General features: G+C 33.4%; 1 protein-coding gene across 1 annotated transcript in view; it reads left to right on the forward strand.

The window, feature by feature from the left end:
- LOC106467434 (dual specificity tyrosine-phosphorylation-regulated kinase 2-like) overlaps positions 1–9,697 on the forward strand; it is a 15,800-nt gene extending 6,103 nt beyond the window's left edge. Inside the window, exons 2-10 of the mRNA XM_022395624.1 lie at positions 1,551–1,687; positions 2,317–2,457; positions 4,070–4,208; positions 5,167–5,289; positions 6,109–6,301; positions 6,626–6,755; positions 8,282–8,418; positions 8,962–9,069; positions 9,539–9,697. Coding sequence (XP_022251332.1) covers positions 1,551–1,687; positions 2,317–2,457; positions 4,070–4,208; positions 5,167–5,289; positions 6,109–6,301; positions 6,626–6,755; positions 8,282–8,418; positions 8,962–9,069; positions 9,539–9,633 — 1,203 coding nt within the window. The 3' untranslated portion in view covers positions 9,634–9,697. The remainder of the gene's footprint in view (positions 1–1,550; positions 1,688–2,316; positions 2,458–4,069; positions 4,209–5,166; positions 5,290–6,108; positions 6,302–6,625; positions 6,756–8,281; positions 8,419–8,961; positions 9,070–9,538) is intronic.
- Positions 9,698–16,679: the final 6,982 nt, after the last annotated feature.

Raw genomic sequence — 16,679 nt, forward strand, 5'->3', positions numbered from 1 at the left:
ACCAGCAATTGTCAGTTGATTAACTTTTGTTTCTGAAAGTGAAGTGTTGTATCATTGTTTTAAAAGTGACTTACCAGCAATTGTCAGTTGATTAACTTTTGTTTCTGAAAGTGAAGTGTTGTATCATTGTTTTAAAAGTGACTTACCAGCAATTGTCAGTTGATTAACTTTTGTTTCTGAAAGTGAAGTATTGTAATATTGTTTTAAAAGTGACTTACCGACAATAGCTAGTTGGTTAACCCTTGTTTGCGAAAGAGTATTATATTGTTGTTTAAAAACTGATTTATCAGCAATAACTAGTTAATTAACTCTCATCTCATCTAATGGGAATGTACATTTATCGTCACCTTGTTAGATGAGGAACCAAATTCTCAGAGATGTTTTTGATAACGTCACTTCGAGTACTATAGCACCTTTACTGTGTGGACTCAATAAAATTTGCTTTATTGTATTTCTAAATATATTTTTCGGCATTTACCAAAATTAAATATTATATTTTGTGGTTTGAAAAAATACAAACAAAAATATTACACAATTTTCAACTTAACTGCTCAAATGACAATGTAGATGTTAGAATGGTTTCAAAATTTAAAATAATATCTGTAGTCAATATTTTATACTTCGGGTTTGTTAAGTAACGGAATATCATCGCTTATAATGGCGCTAACACTGAAATGACTATTAATAGAGCATTATCTGAAATTTTTATCACGATATATGTTTCAATGAATGTTTTAATGATAATTTTTTTTTCGGAAAGATAACTTTTATACGATAGATACACTAATAGTTTAAAATATTTACTCCTAATTTTATCACTTACTCTTGCGATAGAATCCTATATTTTGTGACAAAAATTACAAAAGGCTACTTTTGGAACCATTAGAATAAATTTAGAAATGATAAAAAGTATCAATTTATTATCACAATTTCCATTTTAGACACTGATTGAATAAACGGTCCCTTACTGGCATAAGAAGTATCAAATTATTAACAAAATTTCCATTTTAGACAATATTAAATAAATGGTCCCCTAATATTGTCTCGTGAATACAGAAATAATATATTTATGAGAACTTATTAAAGATCAGTAAAATATCCGTATCACTTTTCATTAAAAGGGTAAATTCCAACTCAGTAATCCACATAAACAACCGTGATTTTAATAATACGACGCGTATTGTAATTACAGGATTTTATTTTACAAATTACGTCAGTTACATGAGTCATCAGTTGATGGAACAAAATCTCAGATCAGTGAAACTTAAATTTTCATTTTAATGATTAAGAGATTTTCACGGAACTTTGCCCTTAATGGGATAGGACAAGTTGTTCTATGAGAATTGAATAAGTACCTTCCATTTATAGTTGTCTATGTGTACGAATACCGGGTGAAGGTGCTAATCGGCTTATGTGATATTTTCTTGTTATAAAACATGTAAATTACTAATCAAATAAACGAACATCTGTTTTATTAATTAATTGTATTCTTTAAGTTATTAAGAATTGTCTTATAACCACGAAACTAATAATTTTTCAATATATTCTAGGTTCTTCATGATCATCTGGCATACAGGTTTGAGATTTTAGAAGTCATCGGTAAAGGATCGTTTGGTCAAGTTATTCGGGCTCTTGACCACAAAACCAACCAGCAGGTGGCTGTGAAAATCATCCGGAACAAAAAACGGTAGATTTTTTCAAGAGAAAACTCATTTGATGGAGAAATTTCGTGATTTTTTTTATGCAAAAGAGATGCACTTATTAGTAAAGCTTAAGAAAACGTCACCTTACAGTTTCAACATGTCTGGATGATTTTCCAAACGCTTCTTAGGTGAACTGATACATACTACGTTCTTTTTAAAAGTACTGACTTATGATAATAAGATTAGAGAAAAAAAACACACATTTGCTCTCCTGTTAATAAAAAAACTTTTTATTACAGCCAAAGTTTCACCTTTGCGGTTTCATCAAGGCTTAATAGTACAAGAACTATTTTTTTCTCTAACTTTATTGCAAAAATGTCTAAATCCCTCTAGAATGCACTACAAACTGTGGAAAGACAACAAAATGTTTACTCACGGCACAATGAAGCAAAATATTTTATTTTGTATTTTTGATTTGTTAAATTTTCACAAAAATATAAACACTGAGATCATTTTTCCGCCAGGGGTCCTGTAAACTGGCACAAACCCACATGTATATATATATAGAGAGAGAGAGTGTGTTGGTTCACATGCTGTAGTTTTTCCCAATAATTTTATTTATTTATTACTAAAAGAAGCAGATTTTTAAATAAAATAAAAACTTTTGTTTCAGATTTCATCAGCAAGCTGTCGTGGAAGTGAAGATATTAGAACTTCTAGCCAAAAAGGACAAAGACGGTTACCACAATGTGATTCATATAATTGACCACTTTTATTTCAGAAACCATCTATGTATCACATTTGAATTAATGGGGTACGTATTTAATTTGTTACAAAAATAGTGATGATTTTTGTCATGAATACTAAGACATAATAGCAATTTTTTTTTTTAATTTCAAGTTTGTTTCTTGTTTTTTTTTCAAATCCAACTTCAGCTCGCAGTTTCGGTTACCGTTTCTGGAAAGAGAAATACCTCGCCTTAACTTTACAACACACACATATATCATTCATCATATGATTTCTCGTCAATATCTGATTTTTATATTCTTGTAATTATAACAATTCGTGCTTTGAGGTCACTTTAATAAGACCAAACACTCAACTATGGTTTCTTGAAAACAAATTGGACCAATTTAGGGGACAATATAGAGTAAACAGCTTACTTTGTCTTTATTAAACTTATTTGATGGTATCTCACGGACACACGGAGATAAAGTTTAACTTGTAATAATTATTTCGCCAAAAAGTTGTCCATCATCGCAAAAATCGGTCCCCCAGAGGTACAGCGGTAAGTTTATGGACTTACAACGCTAAAATTCGGGGTCCGTTTCCCAAATTTAGACACAGCAGATAGTCAAATGTGGCTTTACTCTAAAAGAACAAACACAAAAAGGGAGGATTTATTTTTGGATTTCGCGCATAGCAACACGAGGGCTATCTGCGCTAGCCGTCTCTACTTTAGCAGTGAAAGACTAGAGGGAAGGCAACAGTCATCACTATCCACCGCCAACTCTTGGGCTACTCTTTTACCAATGAATAATGGGATTAACTGTCACGTTAAAACGCCCCCCCCCCCACGGCTCAAGCGGCGAGCATGTTTGGTGGGAACGAGGATTCGAACCCGCGACACACAGATTGTGAGTCGAGTGCCCTGACCATTCCAGACCCCAAAATTCAGAAAGACGGTAATCTCTGCTGCATCTATAAATATGGGTAATAGAAAAAAATAGTTTAGTAGTTTCGCTACTTTGTAAAAATTAATGATCTTTATATTTATTGAAAGATATGCTAGAAACATCGTTATAAGTTATTCATATATATATATATATATATATATATAGTGGGGGGTTACAAACTTTGTAATCTCGACTGATGAGGGTTTACACAAATTGACAATGAAGTTGGAAGTTTCGTCTTTGCGGCTTCTAGACCTGAAAAAACCACAAAGGCGAAATATTGGTTAAAATATAACTTACTTTATAATTACCTAGAGTCATTTTTTCCTAACTTTATTATCAAAATATATTAGGGTCGGGCGTGGCTTAGTGGCTAGAATGCAAAGTTGCGGATGGGGAGATCAGTAAAGTTTTCGAACCACCATACTGCCGGTAAACATCCCGGCTTTTCAGTTGTGGGCGCATTATTAAAATGACAGTCCCGTTATTCGGTTCCTGAAACTGGATTTGGCTATTCTTGGCGGCTGGTACTGTTTAACGGTTGTTTGTTTTTTTTCTACTGCTCAAAATTAGAAACGATAATACCCGAAACATTTTGTTTTATTCAAATTTTATCGAGTCTCCATTTGTGTTGTCAATAATGAATCTCAACGAACTGATAAAAAGAAAACTATTGAATTGTTTACACATTAACGCGATTACACGTATATTTTAAAGCTTTTATAACATTTTAGTGCTCTGACTTTGCAGCCTCAACCTGTATGAATTGATAAAGAAAAATAACTACCAAGGCTTAAGCCTAGGGCTTATCCGAAGACTGACTTACTCACTAGTCCAGTGTCTGTGTCTCCTATACAGAGAGAATGTCATTCACTGTGACTTAAAACCGGTAGGTACAATTATGTTTTGCATGTTCAGGCTTCCATTTTGTGTTTATTTCCTGTACCTCATATACTTTTTAAGTTTATATTTTGTTACCTTATATCTTCAACAGGATTGGAGTAATTATTTTTCCTATTTTTGACAAGATAGTGGTAATTATTTCTCTAGTTTTCAACAGGATTGGAGTAATTATTTCTCCAGTTTTCAACAGGATTGTGTGTGTATGTGTGTGCATGCAATTTCTCTGAAAGGGAACCGAAAGCCACCTGGAGGAGTTACCTGTTTTAACCATTCGCACCACAATACATTAGTGTGTTGTCAGTCAGTATACACTAAAATGACGTCACATAAAGGAAGCTTAACGTTACAATTTGTACTGTCGTGACGTCAGTAAAACGTGCGCATGCCTTGAATCATGAGAAGAATTATGCACTCTGTAGGCTACAACACAGTATGACATATGAACTTGAAAAGCAAGAAATAAAAATATTTATTAATCTTAATTTTGATTATATTTACTCTTGAAACAGAATCCTTTCGAGGACCCTGCGGAAGTACGTTAAGTTATTTGCTTATTTCTAACAGACAGTGATAATTATTTGTCTATTTTCAACAGTATGTGATAGGGAAATTATCCATATTTTATTCATTGACTTGCAATAATTTATTTTTTTATGTGCTACACTGAAGTTCACCAGAGGTCTCTTCACGTGGCCTCACAACATTTTTTTTTCTGGAAATTTGTAGAGAGTACATCGTGTATGATCAAACTAGAATCATTGGTTAATCTATCTACATGTTATAAAGTGATTTTGTCAAACTCCCATCAACAAATTGTTTTTGAAAAGGTTTATTATTAGGTACATGCATATAAAACAAAAAATGGTGCCTATGTGGACGACATGTTTTCTAGTCGTTCTCTTTTGTCATGAAACATCCGTTTTTGTCTTTTTAATTAATGACAGGAAAATATCTTGCTCAAACAACGGGGAAGTAGTTCCATAAAGGTGATTGACTTTGGAAGTTCCTGTTTTATCCAACAGAGGGTGTACACCTACATACAATCAAGGTTTTACAGGGCTCCTGAGGTAGGTTTATGGAATCGGTAATGTTAACTTATGTCTCACTTAAGGTTTGATTTTGTAAATTATGTTGTACGAATTAGCCTTCTAATTAGCTCTTGACTTCCTTCCTGGAAAAATAATTTATATAATTAAGTTTAGATACGACTTGAATGGGTAACAAAGAAAACTTTATTACAAGTTTAACAGTGACAAATGTACAATGTTGCGACAAGGTTTTGTCATGCTCAGTTGCAAGTAGTTTAGTTAGACATAAGAATATATACATATAGTAGGGTACAAGGAGGTCACGTCGCCGGATATTGCTTAACGGCTTAGAAAACGTATCTTGTCGCCCCAGGATGTTAGTTTAGAGAGGGATTTGTTGTTCAATTAAGTTAGCTACTTTAATATTTGCATTTGTTAATGTTTGGTTCTTCATAATGTTTTGATAGATACACTGTTGTTATTGTTTGAGTTGTAATGGTTGTAACCATGGGAGGATGTTTTTATTATGTTTGATGAAACGGAATGCAGTTGATAGAACCAGATAATCTATATGAAACGTTTATATTTAAAAGGATTTTTTGTATATAGAAGCAAAATAACTAATGTGTTATAGTTAAATATTTACCCCCCCCCCCAAACAAAAAAAAAAGAAGTTGAGATTCACGAAGAAACTTGTTCGTACTTAATACCATGTTCTACCACGAAACAGATTGTTGTGACATTTTTATATTCTGGTGAGACAACGTTACTGGGGCTATATTTTCGTTTTGTTTATTTATCTGAAACGTTTTATGACAACCAAAGATAATTTGAATGAAGCACTACTAATAAATTCAGGTGATTCTGGGAGTACCCTATGGACCAGCTATTGACATGTGGAGTCTTGGATGTATTCTGGCTGAGCTTTATACCGGATTTCCGCTGTTTCCTGGTGAAAACGAGGCTGACCAGCTGGCATGCATTATGGAAGTTATTGGACCACCTCCAGCTGAAGTCTTAGAGGTAGCATCAAGACGTCGTTTGTTCTTTGGTGAGATTAATTACAGAATATGTTGATGCTGTTCCAAAAGTCATCTTGTAACGTGTTTTAACCTTCCAATTACCAACTTTAGTGGTAGTGATTACAAACATTGTCGATCCTGTTTCAACACACGCGCGCGCGCGCAATTGGAGTCCCTAGACTAGAATCAAACATTACTGTTACTTTCTAGACTGTATAAGATATAAGGGACAATGTGTTCACGAACAGATTGGCTTTCTAGTCAAAACTTAATTAAACTAAATGCAACATAAATTTATTATAGCGTTGGTTTCATATCAGCTCGTTGAAACTCAATCCAATGTTTCGTTCCAGATTCCAAAGGAAATCCCCGAAATATAACTAACAGCAAGGGTAAAAAACGTAGACCAGGAACCAAAACGCTACCCTTGGTACTTGGGTGCTACGAAGAACAGTTTGTGAATTTCCTCACTAGGTGTCTCAAGTAAGTTAGCTGTTAACGCATAACTGTTAGCATTATTTATCGTTTTCGTAAAACACGTGCTATTTTGCATAATTAAATAAAAATAGGGGTGATATTACATTATAGCAAGACTGGTAGTAATTTTACTCACGTTCTTGTTTACTGGCCCAGTAAAAAGAGCATGTTACAGCATTTCAACTACTCTTTTACTTGTTGTACGTTGCAACAAAATTCGGGTCCAGCGGTTCTTACATTTACGTCAATCATGTAAGTTAGGCCTAGATTCGAAGACTGAAACAGTTGGAAAAGAAAACTCTTCATTTTTCTTTCATACAAAACTTACTTGTACATATTTTACCCGAATTCTTCATCTTATAAAAAACACATTTTTTCGTTTCTTTTTATGTATTCTCTCTCTCTCTAAAATTGCAATTTGAAATTGTTATTTTCCTCTGTTCATCGCCGCATTCCTCTAGTCTATTTCTAAGAACTTAAGAGATGAAAACAAAGATGAAGGTAACAATGTGTTAAATATACTATAAACTGCCATATCTAGTGCCGACGAGAACTTTGCTTCAATGCTAGGGCTATGCTGTGCCAGCGTGGATGTTAGATACAGTAAGATTCAATATCTCATAAACAGCTACTATACATAGCGTGTCAGCTAAGAGAGTAAGTTGTATCCTAGTCAGCTTGATGAATTCTGTGTAAAACAACTATAAAACTCACACGCAGTATCTTCAAGGATAAGGAACCAGGCATTGTGTTTGAGGGGAATGAATTTTATGAACCCTTATTTTCTAAAATGCTATTTACGGTAGATACATACGACGGGTTCCGTTCCTCCCCATTGACTTAAATTCACACCATTACAGTTCTTCATGCAACTGTTTGTTTGTTGGTTTTGAATTTCGCGCAAAGCTACACGAGGGCTATCTGCGCTAGCCGTCCCTAATTTAGCAGAGTAAGACTAGAGGGAAGGCAGCTAGCCGTCACCAACTCTTGGGCTACTCTTTTACCAACGAATAGTGGGATTGACCGTCACATTATAGCGCCCCCACGGCTGAAAGGGCGAGCATGTTTGGTGTGACGGAGATTCGAACCCGCGACCCTCAGATTGCGAGTCGAGCGCCCTAACCACCTGGCCATGCCGGGCCCTCATGCAATTGATGATATAAATACTATCTAAACCACTACTGTGTCTGTCGTATCCCAGCCGGACTGATGAATCCATTAGTCGCACTGTTTATATATGATCACGGTTTGCGCGAGGATTTCTAATAGTGTAGGCTTAACAAAATACGTAGGTGCCTTGAAAAAAATGACCGATGTTACACGGATAAACTTGAACCAAGCTCGTTAAAAATTTAGAAATACATTGTCCAGTTAGTTCTCTCGCACGTATGGTGCTTCCATTATTATTGAAAATTCGATTTCGTAACCCAACAAGTACCGAGTTTTAATAAACGAACCCTATTCCTACACTCGTTCTAACTAATTTTATATTTCTGATTTACCCTGCTATATTGATCGCATCTACATTGTAGTTGGAACCCGGAGTTCAGGATTACCCCAGAAGAGGCTCTAAACCACAAATGGATAGCTGAATGCAAAGCTGGCCGTCGTGAGAGAAGCGGATCTAAGATGTCACAAGTTTCAACATCAACAAAAGAGAGCGACCCGGGTATTTAATCTACTCAGTTATAAAATCATCTTTCCCTGTCGTTATTGTATCCTTTGTCTGTTTTTTTGATGAACTTGGAAAATTGTATTTAGGCATACATTTCAATATCAATTAAGCAGTGAAAATTCTAGGCTCAGCCCAATTTTAAAAAGGTGCAACAGAAATAGGAACTAGAACTCGGGTACTTGTAGATTATTTAATGGTTGCGAAAAATAATTGAGAAACGATTAAATTTATATAAATAAAATCATTTCACGTATCTTAAGCCTCGTATTTATTTTTTACTTTATTTACATAAAAGTATTCTGATTTTTCCTACATACGTATTTTTTTTATCGTATTTATTACTAGTAGTTCTTTTATTTATAATCAGTCACGTTTCCTTGTGTTTTAGCTTACTTTCTTCCTTAAATAATGCAAGTTTCCAATTGTTACTTTTCTCTCTGCTAAACAACCCCTTCCTTTTGACTTCTCTTTCTTTGTTTTATTATCAGTCTCGCTCGCTTTATCAAATCAAGTTTTCACTATTCTGTTATTGTGCAGAAAGCCGAAAGTCATCAACTTTGAAAGTTCCTAAGTGCATAAGCATTTCTACTCGGGGAAGATCTATTGAAAGAAGAACAAGTAGTAAAACCTCCTCGGAAGAATGTTGTAAGATCCGTTGTTCTTACTTTATCCATTTAGATTTATTCTAAGTAAATTTCATGCTAGACGCATTTTGAAAGTGTTTTGTTGTTGTTTAAGGGTAAAGCTGCACAATAAGCTATCTGCGCTGAGCCTACCGTAAAGATTGAACCCCGAATTTTAGCGTTATAAAACTTCGAGCTTACCGTTGAGAGTCTCCCGGTGGGACAGCGGTGAGTCTATAGACTTAGAACCCTAAAATACAGGGTTGGATTCCCCGTGGTAGACACAGGAGATAGCCCAATATGGCTTTGCTCTAAAAAAAAACTTATCGCTGGGAGACTAGGGGAATATAAATTAATTTTTAATTTTTGTTAAAAGTAACATTCAGTTTTTCCTATGAACATTACATTTCCACATAATTTAAAAACAGATACACGAACAAGACAAATTATTTAGGTACTAATAAATACTTTCATATCTTCATTTTATGTAGTACTTCTACGACCAGTAGAAAGCGTGGACAGCAACAGTGGAGAAACACAGTATCTACTAGAAGATTCAGGAACCTTCTTACCGCCTATCCTTTGATGCGAGATGTATAACGTGGAGTTATCAGTGTTTGTGGATCCTTCGGCAGAGGATGACTACAAAATATCCAGATGTTGCAAAAAAATTGTTGGGTGTTGTTTTTTTTCGTGTGGACAAACTGTGAACAACAATTCCTAAATAAGATATTTGATCATCAATGTAATCTTATTAACAAACATATCCTTTTTTTTAAAAACTAGGTTGGAGAAGGTAAACACGTCAAACAAATCAAATTTGCTAGCGTTCAACAACATTTGTTCTGTTCGTATTCATTTAGTTATTTCAACTGTGTTAGTAAACATCAAAAATATTACCTTACGTAACTGAAAACTTAAATCTATGAACATTATTTTTCCGAGTTTAAGTTTCACCATTAACTTCAAATAATAACAATATGTGTAGTTTAGTTTGTATTAGCAAAGAAACATGCCGTTTCATTGATCAACAACAACAAAAAAAAAGGCTATTTATTGTCATATGTCAACAAGTATTACGTTTCGTTGTTGTGAAGCTTACACTATTTGACGAACTTTGTGTTGATAGCATTTCATCAAAGAAACAATATTTTTGATTCATTACTTCAAGAACTGCAGTAGTTAACGTTCTTTTCTTAACTTTACGATTCCCTTAGTTATTCTAGGACTGGCATTGTATAATTTTTTTTAAACCAATACGATAGCTGCTTAAGAAAGAGAACAATACGAATTATTACAAAACGTATTTTTAAAACACCTTGCTGTCAGAAGTCAATATATTCAATCTGACTGACGTTACTATAAACCTGGTGTTAGCTCCTAGCATACACAAATTACCAAAATGGCACATGTTAACATGTTCGAAACACTTTACGCTGATCGATACATTTGTGTACGTTTTATAACTACCCGATTGAAGATATCCACATTATTGAAATATCTCACCAATAGATGGCGATGTTTTTAAAACGCATTGTGTCCTTGAATCATCTGGTCGATACGACGATCCACTTATTGTAAATACCTGACTGGAGATAGTTACATTATTGAAACATTTGATTAAATATATATTCGCTTTGTTGAAATACTTGGTTAACAGATTGAGTGACAGATATATTTTAAAAATATCTAATGAGCTAACAGATACAATGATTCACGTTATTGAAATATGTTGCTGACAGTATTCTTTTTGTGGATTATCACCCTGCTCATTAGTCATATTTTGCAACTATCGATATTCATGTTATGGACAGTATGTTAAATTGAATATGTTTTCACCATACAGTCAAGTGTTTTAAGGATGAAGACTTCCGTCGGTTTCGTAATTTTAAGAAGATGGAGTACAACAATGAAGTAGAAAAACGTGGGCATCGATAGTTGAAGAGTAATGTGTACAACTAATACATCAGGTTCGAGAACGTGGACATTGGTCAACCAATTATTTGAAGACTAATGTATACAACTAATAAATCAGGTTCGAGAACGTGGACATTGGTCAACCAATTATTTGAAGACTAATGTATACAACTAACAAATCGGTTGAAGATTGTAGACAGCTGTCAGTCAATGAATTGAATATATTTTGATAAACTATGGGTAAAAAAATGCAGTATTTAAACAGTTAACATTTTAAACTTGATCATCAAACCCAACTACTCGAAGATCTCGCCATGCCAAACTTCACCACATTATGTAGTGTTCGGCAACGACCCAGGTATTCCACGCGTTTAGAACTTTGTCAATATCTGGCTAACGTACAAACATAAAACAAGTTTTAAAACCATAAATTTGAACAAAGTCAAAAAAAGTTTCAAGACACTTATAATTTATGTAATAACGTAGACAATTACCTATGGCAAGGTTAATAATATTTTTCGACAAGATTCTTGTACATGTTTGTTCCATTTCTTTTCTGGTCCTGTGCGTTTGTGTAGTCATACCTCAAATATCATCAAATAACTTTTAACAATCTAAGTAAGAGCTACTAGGGACCTCTAGGGCCCTGGACTTCTGTAACAACACCTATAGATTATCGATGGAACTTCCACTAATGGCGTTGCTGATGTGAACTAGATGTGCATTTTAAATTTATTTTAAGGCTGCTTGAAGAAATACAAAAAAAAAAAAAGAAGGGAAAATAAGCCGCCTCCTGCTGTTTCCTTCACTATGCACGATATTATTTTTGTATATCCCGCACATAAAGTTAGTAATTAATTGATTACTGTTCTGTAAATATGATCTTAATAGAACAAACTTTCTTATTGCTGAATTGTAAATTGTACAGCGCTTTTAAAATTGTGGTGCCAGTTTGAAATCAGATGTGGTACACGTGTATTTTTTACGTATCCCTAGCTTGTTTTTGTACTGCTGTCTTGTGGCAGCGCAGCTTAGACATTAGTCAATGCTGTAAATTGAGTTATTTATTATGTACAAGTCAGTATACCTCGGAGTGTTTTTGAAATTGCCAAGCTTATTCTACAAAGTGACTTAGGTATTCCTCATATGATACAAATCAATTATGTAGCACAGTGATGTGTATTCGTTTTCATTTGAATACTTTCAAAATATATAACACAGTTATTTAAAAGATCTCTACAAATTGATAGGAAAAATTACCTGACGAGTTTACTTCGCGAAATCACTCCAGTTGTTGTAATAATTAGAAGTGAATGCCATGCAGCACCGCAAGTAAATATATTTTTAAAAAAATCAAAATTGTATAATTAATATAGCGTAAAATACGATGTACAACTGTTTAGCTTTTGAAAGAAATTGGAAGTTTAGGTAACTTAACCCTTTAGGCGCACCTACCACCTCATGATGGGGTTTAAATTCCCGCTAGAAATGCGAATCGAGCGCACGAAATCAATAGACAAAGTCTAACCATGACGATCTCAACCCCGATTCGTAGCCAACATCGCGTATGTTGCTATTCAAAAACACCGGTAATATTTGCAGTTGAAAATTGTTTAATTTCTTTTTTAATGAGAAAACAAACTCAATATCGCTCCAGTGTTTTCACACTTGAAGAAACAATGATTCTGGCTCTGAACCCGAATTATCTTACGATGATTTTGAGCGTGATATGACTGAAAAAAAGTGCGCGCCTACAGGGTTAAGAAGACGCGAATGTAGGATAAGTGTGAATAAAAAATTAAAACCAACTAGATTTTCAGCTCTTCACGACACGAGCCAATCATCGGTTGTTGTTACAAAGTTTTTTGGATTAGCCAATTTCTTTGAAAATACTGCGAAACTTGTGTCCCTGAACTAACGCTACTAAATATTTATTTCTCACATCAATGAATAATGTATTAATGTCAGAAGATGAATTTTCATACGTTGGAAACAATACGTTTTTCTCTAAGATATTGGTAAATTTGTTGCTGTCTCATACTCTATATTGTTAGTGTTATGTACTCATGATGTATGCTGTCCGTTAAAAATAAAATGATTTATCTGTTTCGTGGAGGATTTTTTTTTGCAATTTATTTTGTACTTGTAGGAATTTCATATGGAAATATTTTTCGTGATTAAAAAACAACATTACGAATATTCTAACTACGAAATTTACGTACAAATTAAGAAGTACGAGCTTATTGAAGAAACAGATTATACAGTCAGTTGTTTTTCATTAACCCGAGTGGTTTAACACCATGCAAAGCAAGAGTCTTACTTGTTTCACAAAAATGAAACAAGTTTCTTAATAATAAGTAATTTTTGATTAGTTGAGAACCGAAGTTTCGAAATATTTCTGCTCTCACCTACCAACTAGGTTGATAATAGAAAAATATTATCCAACAATTTTATATCTAAATAACGTTTAGGAAACGAATTTTCCATTGATCTTGCCGATTAACATTATTTTAGAGCAAAGCCACATTGAGCTATATTCGCCATGGGGAATCTAACCCCGGATTTTAGCGTCCGTAGACTTACTGCTGTCCCACTGGGGGACCGCTAGGCTAATGAGAGCCGATACGACTAGCGACTGATCAAAAATGTGTCCAATATGAGGAAATATTTCATATTTAGTGAGACAAGCAAGTACTTTAATAGTTGTTAAATCAAACCATTCGTTTAATAAACTCGGTATTTGGCGATAATATTTCAATTTTTTTTAATATTTTTATACAGAACATAAAGTATAAATGCAATTGCTTTTGTTGATCCATTATGTTTCTTAACTCAGATCCATCATTAGTATATCATAACACAGATTAAAGACAATCCAACCCAAATAACCTTCACAACACAAAGAAATTGTTTTCCTGGTAAATTAATAAATATTTTTTATATAAAAGTAAAAAATGTATCTCTAACAGAATGAATCCTTGCAGTAAAAACGACCAAAGAACTCTGCTGAACTTGTAAGGAGCAGTTGCTAAATATGGTAAGCACAAGTACCTCTGTAAACTTCACTATTTACTAGGAATATAAAACTGCATACAAAATGCTGTTCTGGAACACCTGAACAAGAAAAGTCATGGGTAAAAACATTTGGATCTATATCTGTTACCATCTTGGTTGAGAATATCCATATTCCACAGATAAATTATTGATAGTGATAGGTGTCCAGAAACGGACAAATCAGATAGGAGAGGTTATATCGAACTCAAGTCTTATAACAAAAAAACTACAGGTAATAGCCCAAACATCATACATTCAGAACCAAGAATGAGATCAAACTAATACTGAATAAAACCAGAAGGAAACTTGACAATTCCTCACTTTACAGGAAGAAACATGGTGATAACTTAATAACCTTGGAAAGAAACTAAACAGTATGTTAGATTTTAATGAAAACCAGATTGGAAAGGACACAAAGACTTAGATTAAGAAATTAAAAGTAGAGCCTCAGAAGCAAAAACTGATATATATGTTAGCATGCATGAAAGAACCACCACCAGATGACTCATCCCAAGATTCTATGTTAAAAAAAGATTGATCCAATAACAGAATTCCTTGTAACTAGGAAGTGGTAAGCAGCACATGTGACAGCAATCAAGTGAAAAGATGAAACTAGGCAACACAACTGAAAGACCACAGAACAAAAAAAGTAAGTCATGAAAAAAGGGGGCAAGGAATTAGCAGAAAAAAAATTTTTTGAAAAAATTTGGTAAAATCAAGATTTAAGAATTAAGCACTGACTGATAAAAATAAGTAACCTTATACCAGAGCCCTTTCATAAGATACCTTTCCTCATAAGGAGCAAGCTACCTTTACACAGATATGGAATACACTTTAACAAAACTTATCAGACAAGTACGTTTCTTGTCGAGTCGGCAAGGTATCAAATGTAAGAGAATGCTTGAGCTATTATTTGCACAAGTTAGAAAATTTATTGTTCATCGTGACAAGAACAAAAAAAAATTAACTTGTTAATAAATCCAATTGTTCACATTTTTACCACATTGATATGGTGAACTTGGAAAGCACCAGTTAAAGGCAAGGTATCAAATGTAAGAGAATGCTTGAGCTATTATTTGCACAAGTTAGAAAATTTATTGTTCATCGTGACAAGAACAAAAAAAATTAACTTGTTAATTTTAACTGGCGCTTTCCAAGTTCACCATATCAATGTGGTAAAAATGTGAAAAATTGGATTTATTAACAAGTTAATTTTTTTGTTCTTGTCACAATGAACAATAAATTTTCTAACTTGTGCAAATAATAGCTCAAGCAATCTCTTACATTTGATACCTTGCTTTCCAAGTTCACCATATCAATGTGATAAAAAATGTGAACAACTGGATTTATTACACGTTACATAGATTATCATAAATACATCCAAGAGACTTTAGCTTTATGTACACCATACGTTCCATAGAAGGATGGGTTCTGAGAAGTGCAGACAACTTCAGGAGGTATTAAAAATTTATTTCCTGCAAAATATTCAAATTAAGTACTGAAAAGTGATACATAATTAGTGACAAGTAATAATTCAAAGTATTTTCAAACTGTTCCATCAATTTAAAATTCCTAGAAATTCATGCCAATTATGAATAGTATTAACCAATGAACAACAAACAAAACAATTTATTATAATTAGATGCATTTTATTTATAATAATAATAATAACAGGCTAAGTTTTATACTACAAACTACGTTAAAATTTCAACTTTTTTTGACCAATCCTACCAATACATAATGCTACAGGCAGTTTAATGATTGAACACATCTACCCACTAGTTCAACATCTATGGCATGACAGATAATTAACACTGTAATACGATAGAATACGAGATAACAGCCATTTTTTTTAATGTTTATATCAATATTACTTAATGAATTAAAAAAGTTATAAAAAATTTAATATCACTCTTCTTACATAGAAACATCATACTAACAATAAAATGTTGTACTATTCATTAAAATGTTTACGGTGTAAATGCCACTTTTACAGTCATCAAATTTACTACTTACCAGAGAACACATACCTAATTTTTAGATAAACATGGAAACACAACAATAAATTTGTTCTCCGAATACAAATACGTACTTTCAAGGTCTCAGATTGAACATATTCTACAAGTTATTGGACTAAGGATTTTATGAATGAGAAGTTGAAATTACCAGATTTCTTATCCCACTCCTTTAACCAACCAAGTTAATCAATGCAGTCCAAAATAAAAATCATTTCTTCATATTTCGTCATATGTTGATACATAAATATATTTTCTCATAAGAACCCATGTAGAATCACACGTAAGCCAGTTACACAACAAGACAAATAATTATGAAGCATGTACAAAAGAAACTGCTAGATAAAAACTGATGTTTTTTTACTGTGTTTTTTTTCACACATTCCTCTCAATTAATCTTTCATTTCAGATTGCAAATTTTAAGTGTGTAAGAAAAATTCAGATCTATATTTCATCTCTTACAAAGTAAGAGCCTAGTACTAGGAGAACTTTTATTTAAAATCAATACTCGTCAGCTGAATCGAACGACGAGAGTGAAAGGATGAGTTCCTGTAATAAACAAAAGGCTTCCTGGTTAGTAACCTGGGGGGAAACAAAAGATAGATCTGAAACCTGAAATGAACAAATTAAGTGAAAGTTGAAAAAA

This window comes from Limulus polyphemus, unplaced genomic scaffold (genome assembly GCF_000517525.1).
Source record: "Limulus polyphemus unplaced genomic scaffold, Limulus_polyphemus-2.1.2 Scaffold2615, whole genome shotgun sequence".
NCBI classification, from domain to species: Eukaryota; Metazoa; Arthropoda; class Merostomata; order Xiphosura; family Limulidae; genus Limulus; species Limulus polyphemus.